The following is a 25,644-nucleotide window of genomic DNA, read 5'->3' as shown; positions in this document are numbered from 1 at the left end:
GAGCTCTTTTAGATTGATCTTGACTAAATGTAAATGTAATAATACATAAAACAGGCTTGTTGTTTTCCTCCAGAAATATTTATTTCATCTGCCACAGTCAGTTTCAGTCTTTACAGTAAATTGCACATCCGGTCGTCAGCATGTCAGGTACAAAGAGGTTTTATGACAATCTCGCATTTTGCTTTGTTTTCCATCCGAGCAAGCTGCTGTGTGTTAACTTGTTGACTCCCGTTAAGGTAAATTAGTGTGTGTGTGTGGTCACTGATGGAGAGTAGAAGCTGTAGATGGGAGATTCAGCAGCAGTACTTTATAATACACATATTAGATTTCCATTTCTACACAGTGATATATTAAAAAGTGGAGATTAGTCTGTGATTAGTGTTTTGTTTTCCCCCTTGTTGGGCAAGTTGCAAAATTCCAGCCCTCGCCTTCAAGCTCGGTCAGAAACTAAAACTCATTCAAGCTAAGTCCTTAATCGGCAGCCATCTGTTAAATCTGGTTAATAAGACCAGGCTCCTGATGACGGGGGAGAGAGCTGACTGCACTCCAATGGTTTGAACTTGACATGTTTCCCAGATGTTATGAATCAGACGAGTGGATAATTGGGGGACAGGATATCATCTACCTGCCACCTTGGGCCTGACAGTCTTCTCTTTTTCAGGATTCTTTAAGTGCTTTTGTCTCTATCTTACAAAACTCTGATTGAACTTGTCTCCATAGTTACAGTTACAGAAAGAATAGCAGCTCTAGAATACTTTGTACGTTTCTCAATATTTTCAGACAAATGAATCACGTTAACATTTTAAAGGGCTCTAGAACATGTATGTTTCTAACTGTACGACATAGTATGTACAATATGTGGTGTGAATTTAGTGCATTATAGTTATAAATTACAAGTTTTGAGCTGAAAATCTTGAGATTGTGAGAAAAGAAGAAATATTGCTCCACTGTAATAAATCTATTGCTGTGCAGTCTGAAATAGTGAATATATTGTACAAACAGATCAGCAGAAGATCAGGATATGATCCTAATACAACTAGAATCACAAAAGTTCATCATTTACTGAGAATCCTTATGCATATAAACATGAAACAGGTATTTACTAAGAAAATAGTGGCTTTGGCTTTGCATCATGTATTTTGCATTTGTTTTAAAAGCCAAATTAATTATTGCATACATTTGTTTAAGAGTGATTATTTGAGCCCTAAATGGGCAAAGATGAACAACAGTTACTGATATTTAGTTTTTCTAAATGTTGCTCCAAAACCTGGTTTCATACATTGTCTTAGTTGTAAGGTTCTTCAGGCATTAAATCCTGAAGTCAGATTCTAAAACAATATGAACAATGTGTATTTTTAATGGGTATTAAGACGTCACCAAGTATGTAGGCAGTTTGAGCTCTCAGGGTAATGTTTGTTGTGCAGAGGCAGATAATGTCGATCGCTAAGGGATTCTATGTGACAGACTAGATTTAGAATAACCTTTTTAGAGAAGTTTGACGTCACTGTGTTAATGTTTAGACAAAAGACCTTCTCCTCCTTCGAGAGGGGAGAATGACGACGGAATCATTTGTGCTGCAGCGATTTTCGATTGTCTACAATTTCATATATATATATATAGATATAGAGAGAGAGAGATTTTGGATTTCTTTAACTTCATCCGGCACAGATTGTACTTGTCTGGGGGTAAAAACAGCTTGACACAGTGATCTTTGTGAGTTTACTGTCCGTGTGCAGCTCCTCCGAGCCTCGACCTCGCCTTAGAAAACTCCTGCTTCTGTAAGTAGCGTCCCGGCCTCCAGCAGCAAACCCTTGGCATAGACACGGACAGTGTAGAACATCGTGAGGAAGTCCTGGGTGCTGAACAGCGTGTCAGCCAGAGCGAATCCCAGCGTGGACGGGATGAAACCTCTGCCGTATTCCACCATCCACGTCCCGGCGCTCCACTGGACTGACGTCGCCTCGCCGACACCATGTACGATGGTGTCACCTGGGGGATAAACGATTGGGAATTAAGAGAAAAGAAGAAATGCACTGGCTGTTCCTGTCAGATACATTTATAATAATATATAAAAATAAAATGTTTTAATTGGATTACCAGGGTAGTACACTTCACTCTTGGTTGTCCCCTCCTTCCATTGTCTGAAGGTGCCGGAGATGATAGTGTCAGAAATCTCTGCCCAGTAACGACCTGATGAAAACACAAAGCGGACATGGAGTTAATATGGAGATACATTACATGAAAACGCCCAGGTGTGTAGACACCACCCTGTTCAAAGCTTTCCCCACACTTTTAAGCCCACTCCTCCTCACCTGAGTGTCCTCCTGTGTCGACCGCGGTACCAAACAGCAGCAGGTACTCTGTGAGTGAAGCGTGGAGCAGACACATGGAGCCCATCCAACCTCCGGCGTTCACAAACACCCACTGAAGGTCCTCGTCCGGCAGGATGTGGCCAGGATACCTAATTCAGTCACACTTTATTAGACACTATATAGTCACACATATACATATTAACATCATATAGATTAGTGATGACAAACAGGCTTTAATACCTCGGTCAAGGTTTGGTTTTCATTGCTGTTTGTTAGGACATCCTCCCAGGATTTTTTTTTAACATTGCAAGATATGGTGTTTTTCGACATTTGAACAACATTCATATTAGGGGGTGTGAAATTTCTACGTGTTTGCAATTTGGTGCAGATCCAAATAAAAGCCGGATCTATTTAAAATGCATTTAAATTCCAGAGGAGCATGTTGGGCCTTGGAGGAGGATCACAGTGACATTGGAGTCTGTGAATATGCTGAGCAAGCATGTCTCTATATTACCACTGAACCGGATCCTTCTTTCTGGCAACTTCTACATTCACATTGATGACATCACACATTTTGCTGAGCAGTTTACTTAACATGTCAGCGACTTTTGAGATGAGTGCATTCCCAGAACATTCCCCACAGGTCTTTATATCGACAACTACACACGTATCTGTCCTGTAACTATGTGTGTAATGGATTTAGATCACAAGTTCCATGACTGATTTTCATTTCTTGCTTGAAGCTGCTTACATAACATTCATGCATCATCTATGCAGAGGAGCAGTTACCTCTTCCTGAGCTCCACCACCACTTTGGAGAAGGCCTGCTCATGATCCTGTCCTGAGAAGAAGAACAACAACAACAACACACATACAGTTACTATCCAGGGTCCAGGGAGGAAAACAGAAAACTCACATGTTTGACTTTAATGTGGATTTGAGCTGGAGGAGCAGTGGGGGGGGTGTCTGGTACCACACTCACCTGAGTACTGTTTGGCCAATTTGGCGATTTCCTCCCTGTCGAACACGTGCTGTTTGGTGGCGATCCAGTGTCGCAACAGCAGCGCGACCAGGACGGAGACTGCGACGAGCACGAGCAGCCGCAAGCAGCTTCTAAGTGCGGACATGGCGGACACACACACAACACAACACACGCGCGCAGACACACACAGAGAGAGAGAGGTGAGACTACATGTGCAGGTCAGGTCTTCTTCCTGCTCAGGTGGGTGGGCGGGACGTCACGGCTGGCCAATCAGACGCCGAATTTCTCGCGTAACCACCCGCTACTCCAAGGTTGCCAGCACTGAGCAAAACCCCCTTTTGGTGTCCTTACACTAACTCGCCTCTTTTTAACGCTATAAAACGACATAAACAGATTTATTTTATATAGTTTATGTATAAAAAACATTTAATATCACGTGTTACTTTTAGTTGGTCGTTTTATCTCATTTTTTTTGGTGTTTTTTAGGTTTTCCTTCATACGTAAATGTGTCCCAAACAGCACTTTCCCTTCCACTTGTCCAACAACAGGAAGTGGGTAGTAGTTGACAGCAGCTAACTCGAGTCAGCAGAGAGTTAAGGGATTTAACAGAGAAGTGGCAGCTCTTTAAAAAAACCTCTGTCAACATGAGCGACAGAGCGGAAGTGAGTTTCGATCCCAAAGGTTCGTATTCACTCAACTTATCACGTTTAAAAAAGCTCATTTCATTCATTGGGAGGTCGGTGACTGCTGCAGATGAGTTTCACGTCTGTGCTGTGGGTGTGATTCCAAACTTCATTTAAAATCTGTCTGTTTTACTTCACTTTGTCAGTCAGACTTTTAACAAATAATCAGGATACACTGTTGAACTTTCATTTTTGAATCCATATCGACAGCTGCTGGAATCAAAATCTATCCCTCTTTCGAGCAGATGATTAAAAGTGAATAATATTTCGAACCACAGCGATGCAACGTGGTTCGTTTGCAGGACGAATTCACCAGTAGGTCAAAGTGATTCATAAAATCACCTTTGGTTTTATTCTAGTCTGAAGCAGAATTGTTCGATACGGGAATGAGGGTAAAATCCACACAATATTCGATGGAGTCTGGTTCAACCACAACCAGCGGTGAAGTCTTGTGACCTGAGTTCCTGTTAATGATGGAACAGCAAACAGAGATCTCATCTAATCCTCGCACACTTTACTCATCAGTCCCCAAATAGATGCGTTTCAAGTTTAACAAGTGCATTAGACGTAAAGTTTTGACATCTGATTGACTTATTTTAATCAATTAACCAATCAATCAATCAAATAATTCCTACTTCCTGTTTCTTCTCATCCAACACCTTTCTTTGTACTGTTCACCCTGTGTTAACTTGCACATAACAAATAAAACTTGAAGCTGAGGATTTCCCATCAATTCCCTCTAGTTGTCCTCATGTTTGTTTGATTCTATCTCCTTGTCTTTATTGCTCCTCTGCTTCACCTCAGACCACCAGCACCTGCGTTATAACCCTCTGCGGGACAACTGGGTCCTGGTGTCGGCCCACCGCATGAAGAGACCCTGGGCGGGACAAGTGGAAAAACCCTCTGAGGAGCACATACCCAGACATGACCCCCACAACCCGCTGTGTCCTGGGAGCACACGTGCAAATGGAGATGTAAGATACTGTAAATCAACTCAGTCCTACATCACACAGGGAACTGCAGCTACTGAACAAACCTATCTTGCCTTGTTGACGGTATTTCATTCCAAAATCAATTTAGAATCTGTCGTGTCTGTTTCTGTCTCTCCAGGTAAATCCAGACTATGAGAGCACTTTTGCTTTTGAAAACGATTTCCCTGCTCTGCAGCCACATGCCCCAGATCCAGGTCAGTGTCATTTTACAATAACTTATTGGTTCACGTAATAGAAAATAAATGAATAGTTGCATAATTCTGTGAAACAAAAACCAATAAAGCTGTGTGAAATACACAAAGATAGACTTTTCAGTTATTAGCTGTTATACCTCTTCATACATGTGCAGAGCCTGTTTCTGCTTGGATGTAATCCTGAGTTATTTACATCTTGGCACAAAAAACATTTTATTTTGAGATAACTTCAAGACACATTAAAGTTACGTTTGCTATTTTGTTCTGCAGGTTCGTGTCAAGACCCGTTGTTCCAGTCTAAAGCTGCGAGGGGTGTCTGGTAAGAATAAAGCTTGATGTCACAGTCAGGCACGTACTGCACAGTTCAGGGATATTTCATGTAAACGGTCTTAAGGTATAAATATTTTATATATTTTGATATCTGCCTTAGTTAAGTCACCAAATTGATTTATTTGTTAGTTCAGAATACACAGAAACATTACACAATGTAAATATCAGTAACAGCTGGATAAACGGTATTCTAAAATCTTTGATCGATGGTGCACATGTTTGATATCTTACGTTTACCATTAGACTTAAACAATAAAGTTTTTATTATGGGCTGTATATTTAACAAACGCAAGATGTAATTAAAACGTGACTTGAAGATTATAATTGATTGAGGGATGCATCTTAATCAACTCCTTTTGAAAAAGTGTGATACATTCAAATTTGTGACAATTAAATCAGAACTGATGAGTGCAATCAGAAAAGTGAGGCAACATTCATTCATTAGTGATCATCATCATCATCATCATCATCATAATCAACTGTTGGGCGAAGCTCATTTTGTTAATCAACGCACTACATGAGTTACACACACTACACATCATAGTACATTAAGATGTGTGTTTCCAATATGTCACCAGCAGATGGGGATGTTTCCACACTTTATTTAATAGAACCGATGCATGAATGACAATCCAGTGATATTTATGTATCGGTGATCAGGGAATAAAAGCTTCACCAACAGGCCAGATCTCACATACCTGTATTCCTGGGGGTGAATTGTATTCAGTCATGAGTGTGAAAAGTTTCACTCCAGCTAAAGGTATTGACGGTTGCATTAATGTTGGAGGAGAAACAGGAGAGCTGGAGCTTTGTTACATGCACGATGCACAGCAGTGTATAATCATGACGTCCCTCGCAGAGCTGAGAAAATGTTTTTACATAAATGCCAGCCTCTAGTGTAGATGTTTTATTTTTAAAGACATTCCTGAACGATCCCGCAGCTGAATAATAGATTAAATCGACTCATTGTGATGCATGTGTGGGTCGAAAAACTGAACCTGGCGTGTTTGAATCCCACGTGTTACATAGAGCCTGTTAGTCACGTCTTGCCACAGACAGTAATGAAGCACAGAAATTGCACTGATAGACATGTTACACTGAGGCCGTGTCAGAGAGAGAGAGAGAGAGGAAGTTGGAAAGTGAACCATGCAAAGGTCGTTGCCCTGCAGCAACATTCAAAGAACCAATTAGAGGGACAACAGAACGGGGGAGTGGGATTTGCAGGGTCTGGGTCATGGGACACAAAAAAAGAGAGATGGGGTTATGAAGAGGTGAGAAAATCCCTCTTTTGTTATCAAGCTGAACGAATCTACTCATAATTACAACTTCAACAAATGATATTGCTTTCAAGAAAACATTTCTTTGGATTGAATGGACGACATGGTCCATTTTTCCAGTTGTGAAGTTCTTTCAAGGAAATTTCTCTGGAAAATCAAAAATCACTTTCTCATCTGTTTCTCTCTAAGTTGTGGGTCTCACAAGGGTGGAAGTTGCAGGTTTGGTTCACACACACCGGCAGAGCCTACACAGTAATATACTCATGTGCGATTCATAAATACAACCTTTCAGTTTTGCTCCGAGCGTAAACACTTGTGCAGGTATTGATCATGAAGCTGCTCAGGCCCTGAGGGAAGAGATGGCTGCTCGAAATGTCATCTATATGTTACTCAGTGTCCTTTGGTTCTGGAGGTAAGGCTGAGGAAAACACACACTGAGGTGTTACAACATCATTCTCAGCCTGAACCCATTTTTTTGTTCATATTTTATCTTGAATATCACAATTAAAGCTCTGACCACATAAACCCAGTGTTTCTAATGTCAGCCATGCATGTCTCCTGTGACCTTTCTTTTAAATTGGGAAAATGTAATCAGTAATTTAACTTTATTCCTTACTTTTTATGCCTCAGCACCACGACAACCAGATGCACTACTGGAGATTTGGTGCGTAGACGGCATCAACTGTAATTCTTCCTCTCTTTTGTCTTCTTTGTGTGTTTTACAGTAAGGTCATGTGTTTCCATCCCTGGTCTGACATCACCCTCCCTCTCATGAAGAAAGAAGAGGTTGTCAAGGTGATCGACAAGTGGACGGAGCTTGTTGAAGAGCTCGGCGCCACATACCCTTGGGTTCAGGTATGAACTACACTCACACATTATTGATAAAATCTTTCCCTGCCTGGATACTTGTAAAATCAACTTTTCACCTCCTGAGCGAACGTCACCGATCATCCAGTTCTCTGCTCTTTCCAATGTTTCATTTTAACGTGTCTTGTTTCTGATTAGATGGCATTTTAATGATGCCCCTGGGCAACTCTCAAATTCAAACTGTAGCAGAGAAGAGGAGGATATGGATGAGATAATCAAAGTTTACACGAGCAGCATTTGAATGTTTTCCGATATCGAGAGGCTGTTTTTGAGGTTACAAGCTGGTAGACATGTATTAGCAGGTATGTGGTAGAAGGATCTGCCAACTGAGTGCAGGAATATTACATCAGCTCAGCGGGTTAAGATCCCATTAATATATAAAAATATCATAATCAGTCTAGTTGCTGAACTGATCCAAAATCCACATTTTATTTTATTGTGCCTATTTCAACATGGTCAAATTGTCAGTGTCATATCATTAGCGATAAGAAAAACAAAAAAATCATGCTAGCCTGTAATGTGTATTCACACCATAGATTGTATGACGATGGACGACAAGCCAACACATCTTGATCAGCCCCTGGTGGCTGGCTGCAGTATAGGTCATAAACCCTGTTGGTGACTTATGTTTCCTACATCACTGTTTTCAGATATTTGAGAATAAAGGAGCCATGATGGGTTGTTCAAATCCACATCCACACTGTCAGGTAGGAAAACGCACAAACATCACCTCTCCGTTCCTACGTTACTCCAGTCATGTCTGGATTTCAACTGCATGGACACAAGAAAATGTCCTCGAAGAGAGAACGTGAAGTTCAACACATGCATCAACACACAAACATAAACCCCTTCTCTCAATATAACACAAAATAAGTGCTTCTATAACCAATACACAACAAAAACTGTCATTTTGCACATTGGAGATGCCGGATTTTCAGATTCGTTGTGACAATGACGTTGATGAATGTTAAACAGAACTTACAAGTCTCAACATAGAAGCTGTCAACCCACTCTTGACTGTGTATATGTCACATTTATTTGTGTATCTGTTATTTACTCCTTTACTGCTTCTTTTACACAAAGTCACACCTGGAGTACTGCCTGGGCGCTTTCTTGTCTTATCATGTTTGTCTGTTTACTGAGGTAATTCAAGCAGGACTAACAGCTCAGAGAGACGGAGACGGTTCCTGTCAGCCTGTCACCTCTCAGTGAGCTGCTGAGCAAGAGCACAATCAGGAGGCAGAAAAACACGAGCGGACAGGAAGCGATAAAGTCATATGTTGAATTTTTAGGAGCAATATCGTCTTCGATATCTAAATTATTTGTGAACTATCCGCGCAGCATGGAAGACAAGTCAAGACTGGTCGTAGAAGCCAGTCGGAAGGAAGCCATGTACCAAACTCAACTGTATAAGTTGTAGGTTTTGTGTAATCTTCCCTACAAACAGCAGAAATTAACCAAACAGAAATGGATGAAACCAACCTGGAGGATGTAACTATCAGGACCAATAATGTTGAACTGTTCATTTAAGAGTTCCTTGACTATCCACTGCTGTAGTTTGACACTTTGTCTTTACAACCTCAGACATTTGGACTAAAATAAATCCTTGACTCTCCTCGGACACCTAAAGGCTTTTTTCTTGGATTTGTGTTTCCAGTTGTTTTTAAAACTGCAATACAAACAGCAGAGGGCAGTGTATGACCTCAGCGTAACAGGGTTTTAACACTGTGTCACAGATGTTCAATGGCACATCTGTTTCCCTGAGGGCTGTCGTGTCTTAGTCTCTTGAGTTTACAACCAAGAAAGGAAGACACAGCCTCTGTAACGGGAGAAGCTTGGTTTAAAATGGCTATAATTAATATTTACATGTATATTAATGTGCTGTTAAACATATTGTTTTCATGTGTGTGAAAAAAGTTTGAAATCAAACCTGGCTCCAGGCTTTGATGGAGCTTGTATGAAAGTTGTAGGAGTTTTGTTTCCTGCAGTCCACATTCCCCCTGTCTTGTGAAAGTGTCCACGAACGACAAAGTGTTAATGTCAGGGATCATGTGTGCGTGTCTGTAAGTACAACAACAACAACACAACCCCTTCAGGCCAAATAAAATAAAGAGGCACAGAGTTAAAACTTTGAAGAATAACGAACAGAAAATGTTTGGTCTGGAGGCAGTGTTGCTTCTTATTCGGTCTCATAGGATCGGAGCTGTGTACGTATTTTTTGTGCAATACTGACGCCTCTGGAATAGCACCATCCTTTTTAATGTAAGTAGCCCAAAGTCTATACAGTTTTGAAAAGTGTTCAGAGTGCTTTTGAAAGGCACACTCGCCACCTCTCAGGAGTGGATGGTTATTGAGTTCACTCTTACATCCCCAAGTAAGTCTTTTTGCCGTTTAAGAGCAACACTGGCAGCTGAATTTAAGAGGAGGGACGTTGTCACAATAGCTGTTCAGAGTAAGAGCTGTCAGGACTTCGGTCTAGTAGGAATTCAGTGTGTATACATTTTTCCTCTCGAGTGGATTATCTTTACTTTCTTCTACTTTTCTCTGAGAATCCGCTGCTGGAAAAGAAGATAGATTTCACAAGAAATAACAGTTTACAAATAGACTCATGGCCACAGAGTTTGGCTGGCATGCAGAAATACCCATACACTTTTATACATGGCTGGAAGGATGCAGATGTAGAATAAATATACACATTAACACAATCTGTACCTCCAGGATCATGATCTTAACCATGGTACGGCCTTTAGCCAATTATCCATTAATATTAAAGGTCCAGTGTTTGGGACTCAGAGGGATCTATTGGCAGAAATGGAATATAATATTTATAATTATGTTTTCACTGGGGTATAATCACATGAATGTATAAATGACTGTGTTTTCACCACCTTAGAATGAGTCGTCTATATCTATATGTGCATCCTCATCGCTCCACGTCACTAAACCCTACAATGTAAATTTTTTACCATTACACTAATCTGGTTTCTACTGTCATCGCTGTATTCGTGTACATAATCTAACCATGGCTCAGGGCAACAATTCCCACTCTATTAAATTAGCTTTATTACGTACTGAATATTATTAATGAGTCTAAACCTGGGATGATACAACTCCGTGACATGTGCCCTCGAGGCGAGGCCATGCAGGACACTCGTCAACTGCGGGAAAATATAAGAAAATGATCAAACTGCTGATCATTAGGTGGAATCTCGTTGCATTTCTCAATGAAGTCAATGCAGCTTATTTTTTTCCTCCCACTTGTTATTATGGGAGTCGATGACAGTGTGATTCCTGCACTGAATTCTGGGTGTTTAATCAGAAAACAATTTAGCATGCAGCCTGAAGCGGTGCTGCTAAAAGCGGCAGCGAGTGCCTCTGATTATTACTCTGTTCGTGATGGGGCGGAATATAATTGGAAGAAAGTGACTCACGATGGCATAAATAATTCACTGTCAGTAAAACTATAGTGTGAAAGGCAGAAAATGTATCTGGAAATTCAAACATACTGTATCAGTTTACTCGTAGTTCTATAGCCTGGACAACATGCACAAATAATGAAAAGAAATAAGAGCATGGATATATATACATTGCATGGTTTTACCCCAGGGAAGCTAATTTAGTCGAGTAAATACCCACAATTCAGACCCTGAGTAACTGTTATCTTAAACACTGATTTATCATGCAGCGCTGAGTCTTGAATGTCGGAGTCATTTGGCAGCCGCCGCCCGATTTTACATCCATTAAAACATCATAAAGTGCAAACATAAATTATTTGAATGCCTGTCGAGATGTTCACGAGCCGTAAAAAGCTTTCTGAAATACTGTAGAAGCACATTCCCAAACATTATATATATATATTATTATGATTTTGCAGCCTTACGTCTTTACTCTGAAGCTGCTCGAGATGCAGTCAGATTGACAGAGACCTGGCGACATAAGCAAACAGCCCGCAAACTAACTTTCATTCCAATGTGATGGATGCACTGAGGTGAATGACATGACTCTCCTGATTCAGACCAGTGACCTGAACACAGGCAAAACACAAAATACAGAAACAGTCTCATGTGAAGTAAGTTCCACCTGTGACGGATCATTTTGTGTTCATATACTGTAGCACCCTGACTCACATGGAACTGATTGAGAACCACAGAGACTCGGTTCGTGTCGTTCACTGGGATGAATTATCTTCCTCTGTCACATTATCGTGTCTGCAAGTTGATTTTCACACTGTACTGAAATAAATGAAAGTGTTGGCTGTGGTGGAAAAAAACTGATTCATCAATTCAAAAAGCCTGGAAGCAAGAAATGATGAAAGTGAGATTTCAAACCTAGCATAAGTGGGACATTTATTCACTGAGAGGTGTTGATTACCACATCAAATCAAAGATAGATTGTGCTCGTTTGGAATCAGAGTGTTTTTAATTTTCTAAATAGAGTGTCCTGCTATCACACATTGATTTTTTAAATGTTTTTGTCTCATCATCATCTTCCTCCTCCTCCTCCTTCCTGTTTCCTGTCTGATTTACAGGTGTGGGCCAGCAACTTCCTGCCCAATGAGCCGGAGCTGGCGGACCGCTGTCAGAGAGCGTACTACCAGAAACACGGAGAGCCGCTGCTGCTGCATTACGCCAGACGAGAGGCTGAGAAGAAGGTGCAGCAAATACACGTATAAAACAAAAAGGCAGATGATCATTTATATAATTTAAAGTTAATTTTACCATGAGAAAGTTGTATCAAGTTCTACATTTCCCAGAAAAACTTACAACCGCCCAGACAAGGTGAGGTGAGCAGCTTATTATTGATGTCAGGGAATTTAAGTAATGCTGTAATACATTCTGTGTCTAGCGGTAATACGATAAATACAGAGTAGTAAATATTTAAATATGCCATAAAGGTGGGCATAATAAAGTACTTGGTTTGAATTACCTTTTTGAAATTTGGTATTAATGAACACGAGTAAAAGCGTTCCCTGTAAAAGGGAGCACAAGCCATTTTTAACAATTATATTTTATTGGTTTTTAGATTGGAGGACTGATATCAAATAAAAATGTCTGTAAATACATAATTTCTCATCACCTCTCTCCAATCATCCATCCATCTCCACGCTTTCCGGCCATGTTTCTCTCTGTCTCTCTCTCTCTCTCTCTCTCTCTCTCTTTCTTCCCCATCAGCATCCTCGTTCACTCAGCGAATCGTGTGATTGGACAGCAGGGACGCTCATTAGCATAATGCTGCCGCGAACATCTCCAACCTGTGTGAAGGAAACAGTCGTGTGTAAAGCAGAGCGGCTCTGAGCACAGTCAGCGTGCGGGCAAATGTCTTATTAGTAAGCAGACACAGTTTATTAGAAACTGTGAACCAACTTTCTGCAGGAGAATTGAACTTGACAGAGCCGTAATTGTTTTTTCTTAGATGAGACGCTCTCATTAATTTAATATAAAGACTGGAAACAGGGGAACTGACAAGTGTGCCTTTGTCCTAATAAGGTAATAAAGTCGACCTACAACTAGAATGGCTCCTATAGAGTACATACCTCCATCAAGGCCCATCAGCGGGACGTGGATCTGCCCCTTTGTCCAAATCCACGCCAGAACTCAAAGACCTTTTTCTCTGCCCTAGTGCCTAAAGATTCATCTTGAATGTCATTTTGAATTTGATATGCAGAATTACATCATAACAATTTAAGGTTTTTTTATGATTGTCTTAATACGAAACAAAATCACATCTCAAACGTCTGGACAAAGAAAAGAACATCTTTTTAAAATACAAATTACAGCCATTATTTGTGTTGATTAGACTCTTCACAAGCGAAGCTCCGGGCAGGATCTCATGAGGAGGGTTATTGTACTTTTTCTCTTTTGAATTGAATCTGATTATTTTTGATGAACTGGAGAAGAAAGTATGTCAGTCCTCTTCAAGAGTACTTAGACAGCGAGAGTTGGCTTGATGAGCAAGTACCAAATGAAATAAAGAGTTTTAAGTGCGAAGTTAGACGAAGAGGATAAAAAACAAGAGAAGGAGCAGAAGAGTAAAGTAAAGACACAAAGTCAGGGAAAAGGCAAAAAAGAAGTCAGACAGACAGCCACTGATTCATTCAGGGGATGAGCTTTGTGTGTGTGTGTGTGTGTGTGTGTGTGTGCGTGCGTGCGTGCGTGTGAGAGAGAAAGATTGGCATTCAAGTTTTCAGAGGAGCAGAGTAGAAACTTCTCCTCGGCAGCTGCTCATGGGGATTTTATAAAATCAAAGTGGAAGCAGACGTGTGTGTTTGCAAGAATGACTTAGAGCTCTTCTTCTTGTCCACTGGTATGTGTGTGTGTGTGTGTGTTTGTGTGTAGCTCTCTTTGCCTCTGTCAGTCTGACCTGAGGTCAGGACTGTAAATTGGCACACTGCGGCGTCTGGAGGAGTCGGAATCGGGGCTCGGCTCCCAGGTGACGCACTTGACTTTGAAACAAAAATTTTCCGAGCTAATTGAATAAAATTGGATAGGATTGTCCGTATGTGAGCTGTATGTTTTATGGACTTCCTCTCCTCCTCCTCAATGTTTCCTCTCCATCCCGGTTATCTCTTATTCATCTTCTCTCTCCTCCTTTATAATCCTGTTAAAGCCTGTGGGGGACAAAGATGAAATCTTCACCAGAAGAAAATAGACGTAGAAGTTAGACATAGGAAGTACAATACGTCAAGTTGATGTAATGGATTCAATCAATAATGGATAATCTTATTCATAATTGTGCCTCTACATACTTTGCAGTTACACATAATATTCACACAGTTCCCTCCTTTTTATCCCCGGCTCCATTTTCTTCCTCAAAATATTTGTTATTGCACTATGGGCACTAATTAGAATCCTGTACGGCAAGTACAGTTCATTAACAGAATGAAAACTTTGGGAATCTGTTACTACGGCTCTGTGTTTTCATCCACACTCATTAAACACCACAGTATTCCCCATAGGTCCCTAATGATGCACTAATGCCTGGCTGGACACGTTTGTTCAAACCTCTGGGAGATTTACAGCCCTCCAGCGGTCTCTGCTTTGTCTGATAACTGATAATAACATTTTTAAAACGGGTGAGCATGCCATTCTCACAGAACAGCACAGGCTGATATTGGATATAATTGTCTGACTCACTGTATAAATGAAAGAAAACCCACTGAAAGGAATATTCATCCACCCACACAGATTTAGACCCAAGAGAGACTTCTAAAATTAGACGATTGCGTAAATATGTAGCGTGAATGCAGTTCCGCATGCACGCAGTTCGCTCTCATGTGCGACAGATTCCCAGTGATAGGTGCAGAGATCAGAGAGTGAGCGACCAAGCAAGCATGAGGCAAATAGCAGCAGCAGACAGCAACTGAGCAAAACACTCACTTGGAGATCTCTAATGTTATTATGAGTCGTTTACATTTTTTGGGTTCATTATGAAACAGTAGCAGGAGAAATGAGAATGAAGCGGGCGGCCACAGTCTAGATAATGAATCACAAGCATGCAGAGTTATCTGAGAAACAAAGACTGAGAATCTCTCAGATCATCATTCAGCGGCACAGAGCCTGGTTGACACAGTGTGTGACATCTGATAATGAAACAACATCTGTCAAAAAAACACATGGAAACAAGTGCAAATGGATTTTTGGAACGATTCCAGTTCTGAGGCCATAAAACCAGGTGAAGAGTGACAGCAGATAAATCCCCAGTTCATATACTTCTGTTTATGTAGCAGTGGAATGTCAGAATCCACAAATAAAGCGTTGACATAAGGTGGACACGTGATCCCAGGGATTAACTAGAGATGACAGCGTCTTCAGTCTGAAAACATCTGGCCATGCACAGCTGCACAGGTGGTTCCAGTTGTTGTCAGCGACGACGCCTCTGCAGGTTGAGCTGTGATCAAATAACTGGATTAACTGAGTTCTGGTAGACGCCACTGGAACCAGCAACCTCTTGTGTTGCTCTAAGTGGCAGTAATATTGCTAACATGCTGATGTTTAACCTGTAACGTCTGTGGTCTTACACCAGATAATTCAGTATCATGCGATCAATTCAAAACATAGAAGTCCTTGTACATTTAAGGTGAATAAATTGAAACAGTTAAAAGGTTTGATTTCTGCAGTTTGATTGATATATCTGTACAAAACAGCTCTTAAGTTCTGGTTTCACTTCGGCTTGACGTTTAAAACTAATTTAAATCAGTTAATAGTAAAAGTATTTGATCACCTGACATTCAAAGACATTTTAAATGTGTGTCTCCTCCTAAGGAGCGTGTGGTGGTGGAGAGTTCCGATTGGCTGGCCGTGGTCCCATATTGGGCAACGTGGCCCTACCAGACACTGCTGTTACCACGACGACACATCCTCCGAATCGGCGACCTGACAACATCCGAGAGGGAGGGTGAGTGAGCGAGTGTGTCGGTGACTGAGAGAACAATGAGACAATTTGGAGTGGTCTAGACGCATCTCAGCGGGGAGCCTGCAGTGTGTGTGTGTGTGTGTGTGTGTGTGTGTGTGTGTGTGTGTGTGTGTGTGTGTGTGTGTGTGTGTGTGTGTGTGTGTGTGTGTGTGTGTGTGTGTGTGTGTGTGTGTGTGTGTGTGTGTGTGTGTTCTTTCACAGCATGTTCAAGCTTCCCACCTTAGGAAACATTTTCTTTCAGAACATCCGTGAGCTGCTGATTTAAAATGGATAATATCACCTAAAATATCTCCGAGGTTTGCTCCTCTAATCCACCATCACCTTCTTAAAAGATTCATCAAAGTTTAAATAAATAGACGTAGGCCACATTGTGAATGGATGATGTTCAGGGACCAGTCCGTCCCCACTGCAAACATTCTGCCAATTTGGATGAAAACGGTGAAATCGTAACTCAGTTCCCTCCCTTCATAACGTTATGGATTTTTAAATCCCTCTCGCAGATTCTGTCGTTCTCGTATAGGTTCGGGATCGCCCGGGATAAATAAGATATATGTCAGTGTGCCACCACTTTGTCTTAATGAACACGAGAGAGGCATCGACACTGAACAACAAACCAACATCAGCTCCTGCACTCAGCAGATTCAAGGGAGGAGGATGCAAGTCGGAACCAATTTATGATTCAATGCCTGAAGTCAAATCAAGCTGTTAATTCATATTTTATACCTGTGGTTTGCCTGCAGCCACTTAAACAACAGTTTGATGCTCTGGTTAGTTAATTATCATTAAGAGGAGCAGTCTGCAGCATCATTTACAATCAGACTTCATCCCTGAACTACATCCATGAGATGGAATCTGTCCCTTTTTCAGGTACTAGTTGTTATTTCGTTATGTTTTAGGTCACCTGATGTGTGGCACAAGGAAATAAATGATCGATGAAAATATGAAACGAAAGATCTTATACAATTTATTACACAATATCGCACAATGCCTCACTGTGTATTCAATTCATTATTCAAATACCCAATATACAGTATTACCCTAATTTATAATACACAGTTGTTTTTGCAAGAAAATTTACTTTTCATAATTTGTAATACTTTAATACTTAATCGATTATTCTTTGTGGAGGATGATTGATGCTTCAAACTTAACGTAACTGCAGTGTGCACTTTATTTTTTTACTTCTGACTTCTTCATCATGTATTCAGGTGTTTCTTTTATATTTCATCCACCCCGCCGATGAATACAAGTTTCATGTTCTTTTTCTATTCACAGCTTCTTCTTTTTTTGCCATGTAGTCGTTTCTCATTTTTCACTTTTCACTCTTGCACGCCTTTCTCCAGCTCCTCTTCCTCATGTCGTTCATTATCAACAATATTCAATAACACAACCTGCTATCGGTCTCTATTTTTTTTCCCACTTTATCTCTGACTGTCTCTCTGCTTTCGTCAGGTCTAGCTGACATCATGAAGCGTCTGCTGACCAAATACGACAACCTGTTTGAAATCTCCTTCCCTTACTCCATGGGCTGGCACGGTAAGACAAACACAAAAGAGGGTTAAGAAAGAAAGGCTGTGTCCAAAATCACTCACCAATCTCTATATTCCACTATATAGTGAGTTTTCCATTTTGTTCTGTCTGAATATTTTGTGATTTTATTATACCCTATATCGTAGACTCATTGTTTCCCACAATGCATAGTGACAAGTACAACCAATTTTCACTGACCGAGCCATACATATACCATCATGCATTGTGCTTGCGGCATTGAGGAAGAAATATAGTGGAGAGGAGAGAAGGCAGGAACAAGTTTTTTTCTACATTTACACATTCAAGTCATTCAACAGGCTTTTTACCTAAGTATAAATATTTTAAATGTAATATGCGATTTTTCAACCAGTTGAGGTTGTTGTTGTCGTACGTCATCATCCTGCGACAGTTACGTAATGACTGGTGCAGAGATTTTGTACCGGGTGGCGTCCGAAAGCTGTTCTTCTTCAGATGAACTCACCAGACAAACCTCTACACCCCTACACAGTGAGTAGGGGTCAGTGAACGAGTCAGGAAGTTTTGCTTCAAATGTGGTGACAGGTTTAAAGTCCTGTCGAGTGACGGACAGGGGCGAGGAGCAGATTAACGAAAAGGTAAAAAGTCAAGATGTGGATTGGAGCCGAAGCTGCGAACGCATCAGGCCGGCTCCAACCTAATGCACACAGTCAATTCAATGAGCTCCTCTGACAGAAGTCTGAGGTGAGTGCATGTTACTAATCTGCGAGAGTCAGTGTTGAAATAGGCGACATTGAGTCTTTTCACACTCAGGATTTGAATACACTAAATACCTTCAGCCTCTACTTATCCACACGTCTCCGAGCAACAGAAAAGACGCCACCTCTCACTTCTCCCTCTCCTCTCTTTCCATTCCCTGTTTCTTTTGCTCCCTCTCTTCATACACCTCCTTTCCTTTATCCTCCTCTTTCACTTCATTGCTATTCTTCTGTCCCCTTTCTTCTCAAAGTCAATTTTCACTGCTGCCAGCGTGTGATCAATATCATTCTACATGCAGAGGGGCTCTCCTCACATCTCCCACCCACTTCTTCTCTCATCCGTCAGTGTGCTCTTTTCTTTTTGATGCAATTTTACATGAGCTCCCATCATGCAGCAACATGGCATTAATATTACATGTGAATATTGACCATCTTATGACACAGGAAAGATGCATGTAGGTTAAAAGGGGGCTGGAATCTCTGTAGTCTACAGGTTAGATCACTTTTTTGCTCCATTTGCGTCACCTCTGCTGCAATAAACTGACAAACGAGAGACGCTCGGCTTTGATGCCTCCCACTCGCTCCAGCTCACACGGGGACACATCCCGATACTCTACGTCTTGTCTCTCACGTAAAGGTTTCACAGGTAAAGAGCGGGCGTTGTGTAATTCCAGGCTTTTTAAAGTAGCATGAGGAGACAGAACAAACTGCACAATACTCGTGTTTCAGATGAGAAACTTACAAAGGGTTTGAAGAAATATATCACATTGAAGCAAAAAAAAAAAAGATATTGAGATTTTGAGAATAATGTCGTAATATTACAAGAATCAAATCGTGATATTATGAAAGTAAAGTCGTAATTGAGAAGATTAATATCGAAACTTAAGTGGCCTTAATACTCTGTCGCAGAAAGTGGTCACGTGTTGTTTTGTGTTTTTGGCCACTTGTGGGCAGAATCTTACATTTTACAATATAATCTTAATAATAAAACATTTTCAAGCTTATCTTTTCTTTCACACACACATCTTTGCTTCCAAATCAGTCGTTCCAGCTCATGTGTGTGTCTCTGGGATGTTAACATTCCTGTATCGAGTGAACAATCAGCTTTCATCTGTCAATAGAACAAGAAATCACAGATACCCTGGATCTTAGTGCTTCAAAGACACAAGAGCGAGAGATAGAAACGTTATATGGTGGTTGGAATGAGATCCACATATCATGGGGATTTGTGCGAGTATTTCCTTTGTCAGCATTTTTCTTTTGAAGCCGCAGCATTTTGCAGAGGAATTATGATCTTAAAGGGCATGAAAAAAAAGATGGTATACAGAGATTTACTGCAGATTCAGTGTCAGGGGAGACGCTTTTACAAACGGGCAGTTTTTGTTATGTAGAAACATGAATTTCATACTATTAAGTAGTTAAACTTCAGTTTCTCATCCTGAACATTTTCAATTTGATCTCATTTCCAATTTAGCGTCACGTATCGTGATCCTGCGCTCGGTTTCCTGTCGCTCCCATCGCAGCTAAACACCAGAGGTCAGAGGAGGAGCAAGCAATTATTAAAGAAATGCTGGGGAGTGTTGGGTGCCAGTAACCTTTACAATAAGAGCTGAAACACCTTTTCAGCAGAGTGATAAACACATTTCCCTTGAAATAGCTTAATAACACGACAGTCAAAGTGTGTGAATTTTCTTTCAGTGATGCACGAATACATTTTTAATTGGCCAAGCTTCGTTCAGGAAGGAGTTTGCCATCCAGCCGTCTGTTCCTCTCGTTCATCTGAAGTGCAGCACTGGTACTCTGTGAGTTTTAACCGGCGCTGAGACAGTGAGGCGATGTCAGAGAAACACTCTTACAGCGTTATAGAGGTGAGCAGAGAGCTGTGATCCGATATGTGACAGAGAGCGGCGTCATCATGGCTGAGTGGCCGGAGTGATCCTCGTGTAGAAGCTGTACATTTGCGAGTTCAATCCCTGACAGTGCTGGGGAGACGGGTGATGGGAGACGTACTGCAGCATCCTGCTGAGCTGTTTCAGAAAGAGGAAACTTCGCTGCTCATAATAAGACTGACAGGTAAATGCTCAGAGTCAACTCTGGAAATATAAACACTAGAGAGTGGAAGTAAATGCACATTCAAGATAACCTTGAATACATGATACAGAAACAGGGATGCCTCACCTCTTTGGCCTGTTTTCCACTAACACCTGCTAACATCGTTTTTTTGTCTGCAATGGTAATGGAGACAATTGGCATAACTACCGAGTCAAACGATCCTGTAGAAGACACTGGTTCTCATCGGCTTTGCACAAATGTCCTACTCTTCTTTCTTAATTTGGCAGATTAAACGCTGCAGCTTTTCCAGCGTGATGCTAAGATGCCACATTGAACTTCTGGCCATTGACGTGTAAATAACTATGAATGTTTGTTTACTTTTTGTTCTTTACTCTTTTGTAGTAAAATAAGCATTTTCCACCACACATTGATCACTTTGGTAATCCTTCGTCATTAACATGTTTTCTCCTTCTTCAAATTAATACAAACTATTGGCTTTTTCTGATCCGTTTAACTTTTTATAGGTTTACTCAGGCCGGTGACTTGCACACACACACTCTGACCAATTGGAACTAACCATGAGTTTGAAACTGAATTAATTTTGTCCACAGCTCCACAATCAGGAAGTTACTCGTTGAAATTTAAGATGTTGAAGAGACAGTTTTCAAGCCATGATTTTCTCCCCTCATCTATTCTGAGAATCAAAATCTTTTTAGTTTTTTTTTTTAGCGTGGGTCACTGACCTGCTGCTGTCAGTCTGCTGCTTCCTTCTTCAAGCTCAGAGCCTTGCAGCATGAAGAACAGTTTATAAAAGGAGAGATGATACATTCCCTCCCAAACCGTCGTGTGGAGAAAAGAACAGAGGGCACCAGAGGATACACTTTTATTTTCTCACATATCAAATCTTTGAACTCAAATCTCAGTGTGAAGTTGCCTCTAGTGAAGTCTCGTGCAGATCTCCTGCTAAATTTTCTGCTTTAATCTTCTTGTGCGTTTTTATTTCTAAGACATTGAACTCGTAGGTCATGTTCAGCAATGTTATGAAGGTTATATGTCGGTATTCAGCGGATTCCCCTCATTCTTTTCATAGAGCTTTTGGATTAGTAGTAGTGGAGCATTGTAGTTAACACACATAGCAGCAGAGTTGATATTTGGTATCAAATATTTGGTGCCATTTCAGGACTGAATAATTGAATGGCATTGATTATCGTTAGGACTAAAAATGATCATCAAAACATAAGAACCTTAGTTAACCAACTAACCATCCATCCGTCCGAGTGCATCCAATGTGTTGGTGACACGATGCTACGCTGTGATGAGTCTGTCAGCCATGAGAGGAGGAAAGTGATTTTTCGGAATAAACTGCACCACTACAGCTCCGATGGATCAATTACTGTAATATGCCATCTGCAGTGTTAATAAGAGTTAGAAATTCTCATTAAAATGAAATTACGTCCCACTATGGCAACAAATAGCCCAAATATTTACTACCTAAAGCTGTTTCATGATCCTCTGGCAACGTGGAATAAAATAAAAAAAATCCCTTTCTCTTGTTACATCTGACGATGGATTATTTTCTCAGTGTTTTCCCACTTGCTAGGAGAACTTTCAACTCCCAAAATAATGGTGTTATTTGAACCTTATCAGTGGAGATTAAGGGAAAAGGAACTGTGCCGCTGAGCACCGACACACACACACACACACACACACACACACACACACACACACACACACACACACACACACACACACACACACACACACACACACACACACACACACACACACACACACACACACACACACACACACACACAGGCAAACTGCACAAGCTGACCACCTAATTTGGAACATGCATTCCCATCCACACACACAGGCAGACCTGGCTGGCATAATGAGTTGCTTTATCTTCTCCCATCTGTGGTTCTGCTTTATTTTGGCTCATTTAGATGCAGCTAGACTCTTTTTTTTTTTAGCGCCAGGCTTATTAGCGGCGGAGCGGAGAGGGAGAAGTGGTTGGATGGCGTCCGAGTCGCCGGGGAAATCATGGATTAGATAAAGCTACCTGCTTAATACTTATTACGATTTGTCTCCTGGAACCAGCAACTGTTACGAGAGGTCGACTCCTATCTACGAACAAATCTGTAACTTTCATGCGAAATGGTAAATTATTCACACGCTCAGGAGGCCACACACTTGCAGAACAAACTCACCGTGACGTTTTAAAAAGACATAATTGTCTCGTAATAGGAGCATCCATCTCTGTTCGGTCCTTATCTCATTGGTCTTTACTTTGCTGTTTCTCTTCCGTTGTGTCGCCCTCCTGTCGTCTCTGTCTGTGCCTGATCAGACCTCATTGTTTGGAAACCAGCTCTAAGAGAAATGGTGAATGTAGTTTCTCCAGGAATCTATTTTTTTAATGTATTTATTTATTTATCTTTTGAGAATGTGTTTGTGGTTCCCTGGTCACCTCATTGCCTCGTTACCTCCCACGGAGACCAGGAAGCAAAACAGGCATTAAAGAGGAGATTTAAATGATAAATATAGTTACCAGTCACAAGAGGGATCTTCAGTTAATGACCCTCTTGAGACCATTTAGGAACTTGTGTAATAATGCAATTTTTCATGCAGTGTTATGTGAAGCTACACGTGCAGATAGTGGCAGAAGGAAAAGCTGATGACAGCAGATGCTTCCATGAGGGGACAAGGAGTTTCTGGATGGATACTGAGGCCAGTCACCAGATCTCAAACCAGTTGTACACTCATGGTTTTGGGTTCTAGTTTGCCCAATCACGTTTGAGCTGTCGTTGGTTGCCCGGAGAAAGAGATAATAGAGTTTTTGAAAGTGTCGTCTGGGCCAAAAACACAGACAAGAAGTATCTCTGTTTGTGTTTTGTGTGGAGAAACGTAACTCGAGTGATGAAAGACACTAGTCGGACTGTAAACTTTGCACGGCAAATTGAAGAGGGAGTCTCTGATGTCGGCTGTCTACACCAGAAGCTCCAGAATTCTGGCTGTTGCCCCCCCCCCCGGAGGCTAATTCATAGTCAGATGATGGCGGATGAGCTGAGATTTGTCGTCCTCAGATCGGTTCCTTGACACAATCCCGGTGTCCTTGAGCAAGATATTAAACCAAAACAGATTTTAAGGATTTTAAACTTTTACTCTTTTAAATATCCTCAAACTGTCTGATTAGGGAAGGGCAGGGTATCACACACATTAACAGTTAGATTGAACTGAGAGTTAAACCAGTCCCGTGGCTCCTCTCTAATGTCTCCCCCCCCTCTTTATCCAGGAGCCCCGACTGGCCCCCACTTAAAGGAAGATAACTCCCACTGGCAGCTGCACGCTCACTACTACCCCCCCCTGCTGCGCTCAGCCTCCGTGAAGAAGTTCATGGTCGGGTATGAGATGCTCGCCCAGGAGCAGAGAGACCTCACCCCTGAACAGGTGAGTAATGTGTGTGTACGACATTTAACAAAGAGCAATAAAAAACAGCCTATAAAAGACTTTTAAGACACTGATGGATAAAATAAAATTAGAGTAAAATACAAATAAACAACGGTCTCACTAAAGATTGATGCAACGACCACAAGAAGCTCGTTACGCGTTGAGAGACACGCTTCTCGCCACAGATGGTTGTTAGTTGTACACGTTCAACGGCGCCATTAACTTTCAGAGTCAGAGTTAAAATGATCAAAAAGCGAATTAACAGAATTTGATGTTAGGCTCACTGACACAGACATGACTGACATAAACAGACAAACAGGTGAAACAGACATAAAACACGGTGAGAGGCCGACTGTCTGGGATAAGACGCCCATTAAAGGCCCCAAAAAGTTGACTTTCCAGCACGTAAATTATAATGCAAATCCAGGATTGCAGAAAATCCTCCTTTTGTCCACAGCATTTGTCTTTAAAACTGTTTAAAAACTCAAATGTTTCCATGTTTTCTTGTGTTTCAAGGCTGCTGAGAAGCTGAGGAACCTGCCAGAGGAGCACTATAAAACCAGAGAGAACCAGGGACAAGGAGGAGGAAAAGATAAAGACGGAGGGAAATAGAAGTCGAAGGGAAACTTGTTGTTCGTGTATTGTTTTTGTTTTAGAAGAACTGTAAACAGAGATATTTGAAAGTGCCTTAAACATAATCACACATACAACTTTCCCATTCTGATTAATGGGAAAGTTGTCTCACTCTATGCACATTTCAAATTCCTTCCTCCATGTTTTGGGATGATAATGAGTTTTTCTTTTTTCTCTTTCTGTACCGTCCCATCTGTTGATTTTAAACAAAGCAATCTGTGATTCAAATGAGTGTCTCTGTTTCCTGCACATGGTTTTCACATGGAGGACAATTCTTGAATTGAGTTAACTGTGTCAGCTTTGTGATTCTTAGTTTTGTTGAGAATCCACATGAATAAACACACGTTGGATGGAGCGTTTTCCTGAATGAACGTTTTATTTCATGCACTCGCAGGTTTTCTGAACATGGAAAGAAGCCATTGACGAGGTTTGAAATGCTTAAAACATATTTATAATAAATTTCTATCATGTTTGAGAATTTTGTGGTTGTATTATTGCTTTTTAAATTGCAACTTACACAACTCATCCCCAAAATGTTAACAAAAGGAAAGTTCTCGTACACTGCACCTGTTAATAGTTACGCAAATGATGATGAATCATGTTCTGCCAGTTGGATAGAGGTGGATAATAATGACAGAATGAAGGAGGGTAGAGATGAACACTTCAGAACTTGTAAAATGTAAAAGGATGGGTTCAGTTTTTAAAACCAAGTACTTTTTACAGGTGCTTTCCATGTCTTTATGAAAACCAGCTGAAGATAAAGCGAAGCATCAGCTGTTTCATTCTGTCAGTGCAGCAGACAGTGATTGACAGAAACACAAAAAGGGAGTTCTGCACCAAAAAGAGTGAAACTTCAGAGAAAACATGATTTTACTTTATCTGCAAGTGAATTGCTAAAAAATTGTGTTAATCAGGTTGTGGCATGCAAATGAAAACATGTTTAATGAGGTGTGCTCTCACTACGCCGACAGCAGATGGCGGTGTTGCTTAATAAAGTGAGGAAGATGACCTGGATTTAGAATCTGACCAAACTTCAATCTACATTAAAACCTTCTAATGGAATATCCCTCTTCTTTTAATCCATTGTCAATGTGTCTAACTCAGCTCAGACGACATGTGAACTCATGACGATCATCATCTTCACGTCAGTTCATGAGGCTGCACATTGTGCGCTGTTCCCATTTTTCTAGAAATAC

General features: G+C 41.0%; 2 protein-coding genes across 2 annotated transcripts; one reads left to right on the top strand and one right to left on the bottom strand.

Annotated features, from left to right (window-relative positions):
- Positions 1-59: 59 nt before the first annotated feature.
- sigmar1 (sigma non-opioid intracellular receptor 1) lies at positions 60-3,544 on the bottom strand. Its single transcript, XM_035184892.2, has 5 exons — positions 3,295-3,544; positions 3,102-3,153; positions 2,313-2,461; positions 2,098-2,190; positions 60-1,989 (listed from the first exon to the last, which is right to left on the bottom strand). The coding sequence occupies exons 1-5, from the start codon at positions 3,437-3,439 to the stop codon at positions 1,760-1,762; spliced, it is 669 nt and encodes a 222-aa protein (XP_035040783.1). The 5' UTR covers positions 3,440-3,544; the 3' UTR covers positions 60-1,759.
- A 292-nt stretch (positions 3,545-3,836) lies between these two features.
- Positions 3,837-24,929, top strand: galt (galactose-1-phosphate uridylyltransferase). Its single transcript, XM_035141467.2, has 11 exons — positions 3,837-3,975; positions 4,782-4,951; positions 5,088-5,163; positions 5,434-5,482; positions 7,496-7,625; positions 8,288-8,344; positions 12,166-12,288; positions 15,899-16,031; positions 17,502-17,585; positions 23,661-23,815; positions 24,332-24,929. Exons 1-11 carry the CDS (start codon positions 3,939-3,941, stop codon positions 24,425-24,427), a joined length of 1,110 nt encoding a protein of 369 aa, XP_034997358.1. The 5' UTR covers positions 3,837-3,938; the 3' UTR covers positions 24,428-24,929.
- The last annotated feature ends 715 nt before the right edge of the window (positions 24,930-25,644 follow it).

This window comes from Hippoglossus stenolepis, chromosome 18, assembly GCF_022539355.2.
Source record: "Hippoglossus stenolepis isolate QCI-W04-F060 chromosome 18, HSTE1.2, whole genome shotgun sequence".
In the NCBI taxonomy this organism is placed as follows: Eukaryota; Metazoa; Chordata; class Actinopteri; order Pleuronectiformes; family Pleuronectidae; genus Hippoglossus; species Hippoglossus stenolepis.
This window is presented reverse-complemented; position numbering and strand designations above follow the sequence as displayed.